This window comes from Aptenodytes patagonicus, chromosome 1, assembly GCF_965638725.1.
Source record: "Aptenodytes patagonicus chromosome 1, bAptPat1.pri.cur, whole genome shotgun sequence".
Lineage (NCBI taxonomy): Eukaryota > Metazoa > Chordata > Aves > Sphenisciformes > Spheniscidae > Aptenodytes > Aptenodytes patagonicus.
This window is the reverse complement of record NC_134949.1, coordinates 64,797,846-64,810,156: the sequence shown is the minus strand read 5'-3', so window position 1 is coordinate 64,810,156 and position 12,311 is coordinate 64,797,846. Positions and strand designations below refer to the sequence as shown.

The 12,311-nt window shown below is 47.7% G+C and overlaps 1 protein-coding gene across 1 annotated transcript; it reads left to right on the top strand.

The window, feature by feature from the left end:
- Nucleotides 1-1,690: 1,690 nt before the first annotated feature.
- LOC143161244 (protein mono-ADP-ribosyltransferase PARP12-like) lies at nucleotides 1,691-9,086 on the top strand. The gene is made up of 7 exons (XM_076340025.1): nucleotides 1,691-1,821; nucleotides 2,300-2,420; nucleotides 3,475-3,565; nucleotides 4,805-4,880; nucleotides 6,232-6,362; nucleotides 8,192-8,343; nucleotides 8,753-9,086. The coding sequence occupies exons 1-7, from the start codon at nucleotides 1,762-1,764 to the stop codon at nucleotides 9,031-9,033; spliced, it is 912 nt and encodes a 303-aa protein (XP_076196140.1). The 5' UTR covers nucleotides 1,691-1,761; the 3' UTR covers nucleotides 9,034-9,086.
- Nucleotides 9,087-12,311: the final 3,225 nt, after the last annotated feature.

Genomic DNA, 12,311 nt, shown 5'->3' with positions numbered 1-12,311 from the left:
TACTGTGTTCAAATTCTTCGGGCAGCTCTGAGTAGCTCAGCCACAGACCCTTGCAAACTCCATGGCAGGCAGGTGGGCAGGTCTTGGCTGCATGTATGTGCTCCACAATAGGGTAATGTTGTAGGAGCAGCGAAGTGATGAGATGCATAGAAAAATGTTGTCTGGGTCCAAAACTGGGACATTCAAAGGAGGCTGAAGCACAGCAGCAAGCAAAGTAAAATCCTTTGAATTTGAATTATTGGTGGCTACCTGTTTCAACTTCTTCTCTTTGTAGGTGCTGTGTCTCTGGGGTAGAGCGCAGAGCACAGACTTTGCTGGTAAGTGATCCCCCCCCCCAAGGATTTTGACCTTGGCTGGCTGCCAGATGCCCACCCAGCCACTCTCTCACTCCCCCTCCACAATAGGACAGGGGAGAAAATAAGATGGAAAAGTTCACGGGTTGAGATAAAGACAAGGAGATCACTTAGCAATTACTCTCATGGGCAAAACAGACTTGACTTGGGGAAAGTTAATTTATTGCCAATTAAAATAGATTTGGATGGTGAGAAACAAAAACAAAAATTAGAACACCACCTTCCCCCCATCCCCCTTTCTTCCCAGGCTCAAGTTCACTCCTTCATTCCTGACTCTTACACCTCCCCCCTCGCCCAAGCGATGCAGGGGGGATGGGGAATGGGCATTGACCTCAGTCCATAAGAGTTGCCCTCTGCCACTCCATTGTCCTCAAAAATTTCCCACGCTCCAGCATGGCTCCTTCCCACGGGCTGCAGTCCTTCAGGATAAGCCTGCTCTGGCATGGGCTCCTCTCCATAGACTGCAGCTTCCTTCAGTGCATGTCCACATGCTGCAGCATGGGGTCCTCCATGGGCTGCAGTGTGGACATCTGCTCCACCATGGTCCTCCACAGGTTGCAGGGGGACAATCTGCTTCACCATGGTCCTCTCTATGGGCTGCAGGGGAATCTCTGCTCCAGTGCCTGGAGCGCCTCCTCCCCTCCTTCTTCACTGACCTGGGTGTCTGCAGGGCTGTTTCTCTCACATTTTCCTTCACTTCTCACTGCTGGGCAGCTTTCTCAGAGGTGCCACTAACTTGGCTGATGGGCTCAGCTGTGTCCTGCAGTGGATCTGTTGAGCCGGCTGTGTCCGGCACGGGGCACCCCCTGGTCTCTTCTCACAGAGGCCACCCCTGAAGCCCCCCGCTGCCAGCACCTGGGCACCTGCACCCTGTAGAGTACCTGTGAGTGGCAGCTTTGCTTTCCTGAATGCTAAAGGAGGGGTGATACTATCAGCGCCTTCTGAAGGCATTCTGACTTCTGCAGCTGATCACGCACTGCCTAGAAGCCAAATCTTACTCCTGTTAGCCAGGTGGCACCACTGTCCTTTATGTAACGAGCTGGGTTTATTGTGTCAAGTTGTATTTTCTTCCAATGTGTATTTTAGAAATATATATTTTAGAGAAAAACAGTGACCCGGGTCCAAGCCACAGAGGTCAGGGTCATTTCTGTGATGCTTACCATGCCCCATAAACGTACAAACATCAGTTCGGGGTCAAACCTGCACTTCCCAGCTGGAGGGGTCTCCTTTTCTAAGGAGCGATTAGACTTCTGACAAGACCAGGGATATCATGTAGTCTGACAGCTTTGGAAAAGACCCACACTTCAATCTGGATTTCTCTTCTAATGTTAGGGCCGAGGAAGCAGCCAGGCATCGGTCAGCTCTTCTGTGCCTGTGGTGTCTTCTGACTCATCTGTCTGCTCCCGAAATGGAGTACGCCTGGTATTGGCTCGATGATTCTGGGCAGTGGATTCAGTATGGGGAAGAGGTGAGATCCATCTGCTGTTGACACCAAAAGCTCTTGTTAAGCCATCTTTGGAGAGTTGTTTAGGGCACATTGTTCTGCAGCTGGTGTGTTTCACACACGCTGCTGGTGCCCTTGCAGTGCTGCTCTGATGCCCTGGTGCATTTGTCTTATTAATTGTCCCTCAAAGCAGTACTTCTACTCTGTGAAAGCTTTCAAAGGACTGGCTTTGAAAGCGGGTGCATTTTCCAGAGATGATGGATGTCTTTTGGCTGAAGCTGACCACACGGGCTGAAGGCTGCTTTGTTGCTGTTGTCACAAGCAGCTGTTCTCTGTGGGGTGCCCCTCCGTCGCTGAAGAGCAAAGTGCTTGGAGCCTTAGAGACTTAGTTCAAAACGGCACCCTGTGACAGGGGCCTGGGGAAACACTGGTATTTCCCCACAGTGTCACCTAAACCAAAGACTGGTTTCTAACAGGTATAATTTCCTTGTTCTTTCTATAGCATCCGGATCACTGCTCTGCCACGGTAACATCTGCAGATCTGGAGAAGGAATTTCTAGCTGACCACAAAGGCATTGTGTTATTCAGGGCTGGTTCTCAGAAGTATGAGTTAAACTTTGAAGGTGAAATATCTCCTTGTTTTAAGTTTGTTACACAGTGTAGCTGGCTCTAAGGTAGCCTCCTTCATGCAGAGTTGTCACCCTATGTCTGGGTTTCTTTGAACAGGTCTTTTTCCTCCTGTAAGTTTTCTCCAAAAGCAGAACTTGAGCAGTATGTACATTTCTCTGCGGTTTTGAGATGCCCTGCTCGAGCTTCTAGACTTGTGCATCTATAGTCAAAAAAGCATCTCTGACAATATTGTATATTCAGAAGAAGAGCTGAGAGTAAACACTTCATGGCATCTGGCTTATGCATTTGGGTTTATACAACTAAAGAGGAGAAATGAGAAAGGGAAAAAAATAAGCACTGAAAAGTCAAATGGTGAAGAAGTGAGCCCATGATAGACATCTTGCAAGCTAGTTACGGGGAGAGAAAGCACACAGCGCAGCAAAGGAAAGTTTAGGGCTGGTTGCACAGAGAGAGAATAGGAAAATGAGAAATGCTTTTCTGTTTCTAATTTATTTACCCATCTTAAAATTCCTGTTAGCTTTCCAAACTTTAAATGTTTCCTGGCATGAATAAAGAGAATGGTGTTTAAAGGAGGAAACAATGGATAATTAGCCATGTCACACAGCATGTGCTCTGTGATACTGTTACAGGACCAAGAAGAGAGGGCAGACTTTCCTCTTAGCACCACATAATAGTCCTGCACTGCTGGGAAAGCCATATTTATGGCCTCCATCGTATTGAAAACTCTTCTCCGCTGTAGGCCTGACATCAGATGTGGTTTTCTCTGGCCGACAGCCTGGATGTGAGTGCATGTGCAGGTGCAGTTGGTGGTTGGTTGCCTTTGAGCTTCACAACCTGTGCTAGCAGGTGGTTGACCTTGCTGATCTCCAAGCAGAAGCAGTACAAGTGGCAATGGTTTTGAAGTATGGAGTGGGGTGGGTGTGGTAGAGAGAGCACCACCATGTGGTATTCAGGGCTACCTCCTTTTTGATTTTTTCTAAAGACATAAGAGTGTGTCCCTGGGTAATAAATTATCTAATTATTGAGGCATTGTGTTTTTCTTTCAAGACATGGTCCAAACAAATTTGATCTATGAAACCCAAAGAAAAGTTGCCCGACTGCCAAAATTTCTGTCCTCTCAAAGTGGACAAGACAGAAGGTAATATACATTCATTATTTAATAATGTCTCTAGATGACAGCACCTTTCTGCTAAGAAGTTCCTCCTATCTGTCTAGAATTCAATTTTAGATTTCTTAAATTCATTTTTAGGTACCTTTTGCTGACTGGTTTAATGGCAAATTTTGCGGTGACAGTATTTGTAAATTATGCAACACATCTGTGAAGTGTGCTGGGAGGGATGTTTGATGGCAGTCTCTGGCAGCTGTGAGAGACCCCTAGAGTAGATCTGTTCTCTCTGTGAGAGCAAGGCCACATACGGCTGACACAACCGTGCCAGGAATTTTTATTCCTTGATTTATGCCCCAACAATACTGAATAAACTGTGCACAGAGTAGGAGCAAGGGACTGCCAGTCCCAAGATCTGTGGAACAGATAGATGCCATCCCCTGGAAAGCTGAGGATAAAATAAAACACAGAAGCAAATCCCTCTAAATTAAGTGAACTGGATGCACTTATTTGGGATACCCTATCTTACGGCTTTTTTAAAGGAAGTTCAGCTTGACAGAATTTGAGCATGTCTCCTGTAAAAGTTAGTTGTGCTACTGCTTTGTTTTAAAAAGAGCCTTCTCTGCTTCAGAAACTCACCACCAGTGCGTTTGAAGCCAAGGGTTCAATTTAAGGGTTGGTTCAACCAAGGGTGGGATGATTCAAAAAGAAAACAAACTGGCGCTCCTGAATGGATGCTAATGCTCCTATTGCCTGGGTTAAAACATGCATGCCAGGAGGGCATTAGTGCTGGAAGTTGTTAAGCACTGACTCCTGCAGTAGTGCCTGCAGGGCACAACTGTTCACCCACAGCCTCCTGACAGGCTTGGTCATGGGGACAGGTAGAGGCAGGTCACCTGTCTGGCCAGCGATTTAGAGGTGAGTAGCCACATGGAGGGAGAAGGGCTGACGCTCCAGTTTCCTAGAGGTTCAAGCAGCACGCGTGGAGGGCTAGCTGGGAGCAGTTGCATAAACCACCCGGCTAGGAGCATGTTACTTCTCATTTGAAGCTCTCCTACCACTGTCTTGACCTGCCAAGAGATGCATCAGTGCCACTAGGATATGTGTGGAAATCTAAACTGGAGAACGGGATAATGGTTATGTGGAAAATAAAACAAAAATAAAAATCCAGGGATAGCCAAAGGCTGCTGTAGAGCCGGTGGCTTGATCCTCCAGAAGGGGGATTTGGTTAGGAGTATCATGGACTGACTTGCTCCTTTTTCTTTTCTGCAGCCAAAACATGACTCTGTCATGTTCTGTCTGTCCTCCACAATGGGACCAATCTGCACTGCCTGATATTGGGTTCAAGGTATGTCTTTTCAGCTCTCCAGGGGGGTAGGGTGAACTCTGTCCTATACTGATTTTTCTGAGAACGTGACGCAAGGCACTTGAGATGTTCCCAGCTTTCAAACACGTCTTATAAAATAAGCAACTATGAGGTGAAACAAGACTGACGGTTTCACAGTCAGAATAGACCTGTGTCTCCTGGGAGGCTCTCTGAGATCCCCTACATACACCATGCAGGATAAGAAAGGCCCTTTTGGCCGTTACTGGTCTGACCTGTCCTTTGCACTCTCCCAAGGCACCTGATCCTCTGATAAACTGGATGAATTGCATCTTAAGGGGGTGTTGTAGTATCTCCTCCATTGATTTGAGGCAAAATGTTATTTGTTGTGCTAAAACTAGGGCTTAGCCCTGTAGGGCAGGAGCTAGGGTGTCAAATTAAGGTGAAACTGATATTCACTCTTCTCCAGCCTGAATACTGCTGTGCATTTCATCTTTAGGTTACGCTGAAGTAAAAATAATCTATATGCAGAGGTGTGTCCACCGAAGGAAGCTCGCGTGAGATTGCATTCATTTCCCTCAGTCAGCGCCTGCGCTTCCCGTATGGGGAGTGGGGGTGAAGGTGGGGAGAGGATGGTTAACTGGAAAGACAGGAGAAGCTTCTGATTTTAATGGCAGGACTTTTCTTCTGATGTGAGGAGGTTGATGAATCCTTTGAAAGGACTGTGAGTTGTTACTATGAGTGTCGTGGTTTAACCTCAGCCGGCAACTAAGCACCACACAGCCGCTCGCTCGCTCCCCCCCAGTGGGATGGGGGAGAGAATTGGAAGGGGAAAAGTGAGAAAACTCGTGGGTTGAGATAAAGACAGTTTAATAGGTAAAGCAAAAGCCACACACACAAGCAAAGCAAAACAAGGAATTCATTCACTCCTTCCCATCGGCAGGCAGGTGTGCAGCCATCTCCAGGAAAGCAGGGCTCCATCACGCGTAACCGTTACTTGGGAAGACAAACGCCATCACTCCAAACGTCCCCCCCTTCCTTCTTCTTCCCCCAGCTTTATATGCTGAGCATGACGTCATATGGTATGGAATATCCCTTTTGCCAGTTTGGGTCAGCTCTCCTGGCTGTGCCCCCCTCCTAGCCCCCCATGCACCTCCAGCCTTCTCAGTCGGTAGGGCATGAGAAGCTGAAAAGTCCTTGACTAGTGTAAGCACTACTTAGCAACAACTAAAACACTGGTGTGTTATCAACATAGTTCTCACCCTAAATCCAAAACACAGCACTGTACCAGCTACTAGGAAGGAAATTAACTCTATCCCTGTCAAAACAAGGACAATGAGTAATACCTTATCTTTGGTGGTTTTAAAATTTTCAGTTGGTACAGCTCAGTTACGCTTCCCTTGAATATGGAAAAATTAAGAGGCTGTTTGAGAAGACAATGAAAGATTACTGCGTCCACCAACTACAGAGGATCCAGAACCCAACGCTTTGGCAAGTTTTTCAGTGGTTTGTATCTATTTTATTTCATTATCCTGATGGTAGCAGAAGACTGGTATTTCCTGATCTATTGTCTTCCACAGTCTGCATTAGGAGTTGCCAAATCCAGCAGCCCAGCAGAGGTGAGACTGCCACGTATCTGTGTGCCCGGGTCCAGCTGGCAGTGAGGTTCAGCACATGTTCCCAGTAGGCTCACACGCACAAACACACACATACACACAAAGCGTGTGAATATGCACACAGCTGGCCACAAAAACCAACACAGCACAGCACAGCACTCAGGCAATCATAAACAGCAGCAACGACCTCATCCTATTCCCTTCCTCTGGCTAGATCGGGATGAAAGCCTGTTACTGGAACATATGTACAGGAATGGTTCCCTCCAGGAGCTGGTCTTAGACACTCAGCCTACCCATGTGCTGGCCCCTGGGTCCTCTCATCTCTAGTTACGTTCTGCATGCAGAACCACATGCAAATGGGTCTCTATAGACTTCCTGGTGTCTTCAGTGGTTCTCCTGGGCCTCCTGGTCCCTCTGGTAAGCAAGCTCAGACTTTCTGGTCTCTCCAGCATCTGGCCCAGACTTATGACTGTTCCGAAACCTGGTTCCCAGGCCAGCTACCCTCCTCACTGGCTGTCCAGCTTGATATTGGCTAGTGATCACACATTGACACATGCACCCTCCCTTGCTGCAGTTGCTGGTGCTGTGGACATGCAGCTCCTGTGACCCAAGGTCCCACTCCAGTTGCTGCACCCAGACCCCCATACACGCGCATGCACACAGACTGGAGAGTCCATCACCCAGGTAAGAGTTAGAAATGGAGTTTAATGAGAAGATAGGGCAGGCTGTGCTGATCAGGCACAGGGCATGGCCAGACAAGCCTACTGTAGACCAGGCAGTTGCCTGTTTATACACAACCAGCCCTTTTTACCCCCTTATCCATCTATTTTCCCATGTTTGTTCCCCCTCAGACCATCCTGATCCCTCCCTTCTCCCACCTACAGTTCCTCTGTTAAACATCCCGTTATAAGTCTTGTGCAATCCCCAAATGCTCTTCCTCTCTGTCCCATAGCAAGTCCCACGCTCTCATAGGCAGTACCCTCCTTATGTCCGTGAGCTGCTCTGGACACTTTCCATTGCTCATGTTGCTGGGTGTCCCCTTGGTCCCTGGGGCTGAGGCTTCCTTGGGGCAGCCCTGGGAAGGGGCCGGGACTGGGGCTCCTCTCTCTGGGATCAGGTTATTGGGGTTGTCTCTGTGCTCTTTTGTGTGCGTAGAAATGAGCCTTTTATCGCATAACCTAACAGGTTGTGTGGGGAGTTCTTGCTAGTGTTATTCAAAAAGAAAGTTCTTTTCCTTCACCATGACTGAGCTGTAGTATCTTAAATTTATTCTTTTTGTTTTAGTCTCTTCCACATAGGAGCTTAAAAAAAAAAGGGGGGGGACTTGTTATATGAGAAAGATAGGGGTAGAGATTATACAATCCTCACTGTGGCTTCATACAGCTCAGTCTTATAACCATATTTATGCATTCGGGATTTATATGACCTGGGAACTGACCAATTCCCAGTCAAGAGATGTTTGTCTCCCTACTCTCTAATGTGGTGTGAGGTTGTGGGTGACACAGTCCATAGCGATGCTGAGAACTTTTTGTTTTGCTGGAAGGAGCCAGCTGTGCAGCAGGGTACCAACAGAAGTGCAAAGCAGGCAGTAACCCCACTGAGAGTGGTTTGTGTCACTGTTCCTCCATAACCCAAAAGTAGGAGGAGTTGAGTTGGGAAATTGTCCTTGTTTGAACCAGGGTAACATGTCATTCTTTTTTTTTTTTTTTTTGTCCGTAGGCAAAAGGAGCAGATGAAGAAGCTCAATAAATCGAAATGGGTGGATGAGCGGCTCCTGTTCCATGGGACGAGTCTGTCCCATGTGCCTGCCATCTGTGAGCAGAACTTCGACTGGAGGATCTGTGGAACTCATGGGACAATGTATGGAAAAGGTACAAGTGCAGAAGTGTGGGTTCAGGGGCCATAGCAGCATGGGCTGCTGGTGGGTGGGTGCAAGGTGACTGACTGTCCCTGACCCCTGCACTCCTGCCATTAGGGCACTCTCACCTGTGTGCATCTGCATCGCTGCAGGCAGCATCAGCAGCAATCCCCTTTCAGGAGGGGCTAAAACCACTCCTTTTTACCTCAGGGACCTGCTGTTCAGCAAAGCTCTTGGACGGGTGGGACTGGGAGGTTGATGGCAAAATGTGGCTAGAGTCTGTCGGTGCTTTAAAATAAGCCTATGTGGAACCACCTGGCGAGGATGTGTGTAGAGCTACCTGGGGCTGCCAAAGTGCCGATAGCGGATGTTTGTTCCTTGGTTGATGTATTGTCTTACCTGTGGCTTTTTCTGGTCTCTAGGAAGCTACTTTGCCAGAGACGCCAGCTATTCTCATGAGTACTGTTCCTCTCGCAGTGGCCGCTACAGCATGTTTGTAGCTCACGTTCTTGTTGGAGACTTTGTTCAGGGAAACCCCGAATACCTTCGCCCTCCACCCAGAGCCAGCAATTCACACAGACTTTACGACAGCTGCGTGGATGACCCGACAGACCCTTCCATCTTTGTCATCTTTGAGAAGCACCAGATTTACCCTGCCTATATCTTGGAGTACAGCAGTGAGGCCCAATGTATGATCCTGTAATGAAAGGTGGAATCTCCTTTGAATTTACACTGAATAAATTACACTTTAGTACATCTTTTTTTAATGTTCGTTCAATTTTAGTAGTAGCTTTAGAACATTTTGTAATGCACTGAACCAATATCAATTCCCTGAAGGATTTTGGGGCACAATTTTTTGATGGGGGCTATTCTTTTACCAGCAGAAAGTGCTAAACTTTAACCTCCACCTCATCTCCAGCATGGGATGGGGGCGTACCTGCCTTGCGTACCCTGATGCAGTGACACCTTCTGCCACTGAAAGCGGCACCACTGAATATACAGTTAACTTGATCCACTGATGTAGTCACTTAGGGATTATTCCTGCCTGTGATGGTGCTGATGTGCCAAAGGGAGTCATGGTGGGGAATGCAGAAGGAGGAAAAGTGAAAGTACCTACATTATGGTGCACAAGAGAGTAAGCATGGCCTGTCCTTCCAGTAAATGGCAGGAAGCTCCTGCATCCTGGAGACTTTGTAATTAATGCTGGCCATGAACTTTGCTCTGTTTCCTGGTCGCACCACTGACAGCTCTTCTTACCCTGTTCTTCCATGTCAAGTCTGCCCATCCCACTGGTGACACCCTGTCCTTGCTCTGTCCCCACTGGGTTTAGGCCAAGAGAAGCAGGGATATTGCAGCTGCGGAAGTTAGACCCCCACCACGCCATGACATTAACAGCGAGGAAGTCCATGGTGATGCACACGGCAGCGTCCCACCAGGGCTGCAGAGCCAGTGCTTGCAGCAGTGAGCAGAGAGGCAAAGGGGCTTTGTGAGTGGTGGCCGTGCCAGTGGCCACCCCGCTTCCCACCCTGCAGACTGAAGTTGGTGCTGACTATTTTGAATTGTTGTGCTGCTGCCTGGCACTTCTCCGGGAGACTGAGAAGCGCCCCAGCGGTGTGTGCTCCGACTGGGATGGACGGGGGAAAGCTTGGATGATGGACATAGTACTTGAAACTTGGTGGATGGTAGGATAACATTCAGGATGAAACAAAAATTAATGGTTTATTTTAAAACAGTCTTTCTGTATAAGCTGTAGTAATTCAGCAAAGGAGTCACAAGTGGCTCAGTTGTCCATGTCATGAGTGGGAGGAACCAAGAGTATGGATGTGTATAGGATCTCATCAGCTTTCGTAAAGCCTGCTATCTTCAGGCACAATCAGCGTCCTTAGAAAATGTCAGAAATGCAACTGGCTGCAATGAGTCCCCGAGCTGCCATATTTAGTGCACTTCCATGTCCCATTTCTTCTTGCAGGAAGCTGGAGCCTAAAGGTTGTTTTTTTGCAAATTAGTGATCTAATCTTGTCAGCCACAGGTGAGCAGAGAGCTTTCCATGCAGTCAGGAAGTAACAGTGGAAGTCACTTAAATGGACTTATTCCTGAATATATAGTATTTTTTAATTAAAAAAACCCCAAAAAACAAATGGCACCAAGTTATCTGCCACACGGCTTTCTCAATAAGGAAAGTGGTGTACAATTGCTTTCCTCTGCTATCAATACCACTGCAATGGAAAACTGCAGTGATTTTGGAGAGCTGTTTGCCTAAGATTTGTCAGCTGTCATAGATCTGCATCCTGTGCTTTGCATAAACATGAATCTGGGCTTTATTTGTACAAATAATAACAGAAATTCTGGTTTAAGCTGTTGATTTTACAAATAAATGGGATTATATAGAGATCTTTTTCAATTTATGGACTTGCTGCCTGGCTGTGGCACCCAGTGGGTGCCGTGCACGGGCAGCCTTCACCCCGCAATCACCCTCCCCTTGCTGCCTCCAAGCTGCGGACTCGTGAGGATGGGAAGAACTGAATAATGGCCATTTTCAGCTGTCACCCTGCCTTGGTCCTTGCAACATAGCGTAAATTTGTGCCAGGGTTTCATCAGCTTAAGGGGGGTTGTGTGTGCGGCCTTTGGGCAGGACAGGGGCTGGGAGATGGAGGGTTTGGGAAGGGTTTTGATATTAGAGAAAATGTTCTGTGGAACGATGCCCTTGTACAAAACATCTTCCCCCGTTCTCCCCTGCCATGACAGAAGAAACCATCCATTGTGTGGGAGAAAGCTATTTCCAGCAAGGTGGGCTTCGGGATGTGATTGCCAGCCTCCTCGGGGGCAGGAGAAGGTAAGTGAGAGCTCGCTGAAGGGCAAGCCAGTCACTGAAAAAGGGAGTTTTGTTGGTCTGAAAAAGAGGAAATCAGGCAGAGAGGAGAGGACGGGTGCAAATGTGCAGAGTTTTGAAGAAAAGGAGATTTTCCAGTAAGTAAAAACTACTTCTGGTTGCAGGGAGAGTTCATACAACATTCAGCAATTAGTGGCTGGGTATTATATTGAGAAGATCAGGCAGGGGGCTGGTGTGCGCAGCTGCAACGGTGCGCTGTGGTGTGGGATTGCTGAGGTCTAGTTGCTGTTGGCTTTGTAGGTGTTGGAGTACCAGATCCGAAGCAGAAGCACTCCTTGAAGAGCCCGCAGTACTTCGAGGTCACTCTCTGCAACTCTCAGTTGCCAAAAGGAGCAGTCCCACCTCCAGGTGTGTGTTGCTGCTGTTTTCCCTATGCCAGTACCAGTGACTGTACTGGGGTGGGGAGGATCAGATGCAGAGTGTTCACCTACTTGAAAACTGATTTAGCCACCCCCGCCACCCCACCCCCCCCAAAACCAAACCCAAAATATGGTGTTCGGCAAGAACAGTTCCCAGTTCTGCTTGTGCCAACACTGATAAAGAAAAGGGGGGGCTGCAGTATAGATTTTGACTGGCGTAAGATGATACTGAGCCTCTAGCCCACGCAGGGCTTTGAATGGTAAAAGATTTGGGAATATTTTGGTCAGTGAGGCACTGAGAGCAGAAACCACTAGTAAAAGTGAAAAGCTATTTAATCTGTGAATACTTCTTCATGGGAGTTTTGTTCGGTATTATAAATGTGCTAAAACTTCCTCCAGACCTGAACCTCCTGCTAACTGGAGTACCTGGGTGCCTCCAAAGTACTGAGCAGAAAGCATTCCTCAGCATCCTTTTAGAGGAGAAATACTTGCAAACTGGCAGCAACACATGCAATTGTTGGCAGGCACTAAGTGTGGATCTGATCTGTGGGCTTTTCATTTATTATTTCTTTTCTCCTGAAAAGAAGTGTTTGAAGAGCTCCCTACCCTGTTGAGAAAGGGTTAAATGACTTCTGACTCAGATGCATGAGATGGTGGTTGAAAAGGTCTGACCTGAGGAATGCTATGAGTAGCCAAACTGATTTCTGTGGCGTTTGCCGCTTTCCCTGCCAG

What these genes read in the sequence shown, in the direction of transcription:
- LOC143161244 (XM_076340025.1), top strand. Translation starts at nt 1,762, where the DNA reads ATGGAGTACGCCTGGTATTGGCTCGATGATTCTGGGCAGTGGATTCAG. An exon ending in GTATGAGTTAAACTTTGAAG is followed by an intron (nt 2,421 to 3,474) that starts GTGAAATATCTC and finishes TTTTCTTTCAAG; the next exon opens with ACATGGTCCAAACAAATTTG. An exon ending in TGGGACAATGTATGGAAAAG is followed by an intron (nt 8,344 to 8,752) that starts GTACAAGTGCAG and finishes TCTGGTCTCTAG; the next exon opens with GAAGCTACTTTGCCAGAGAC.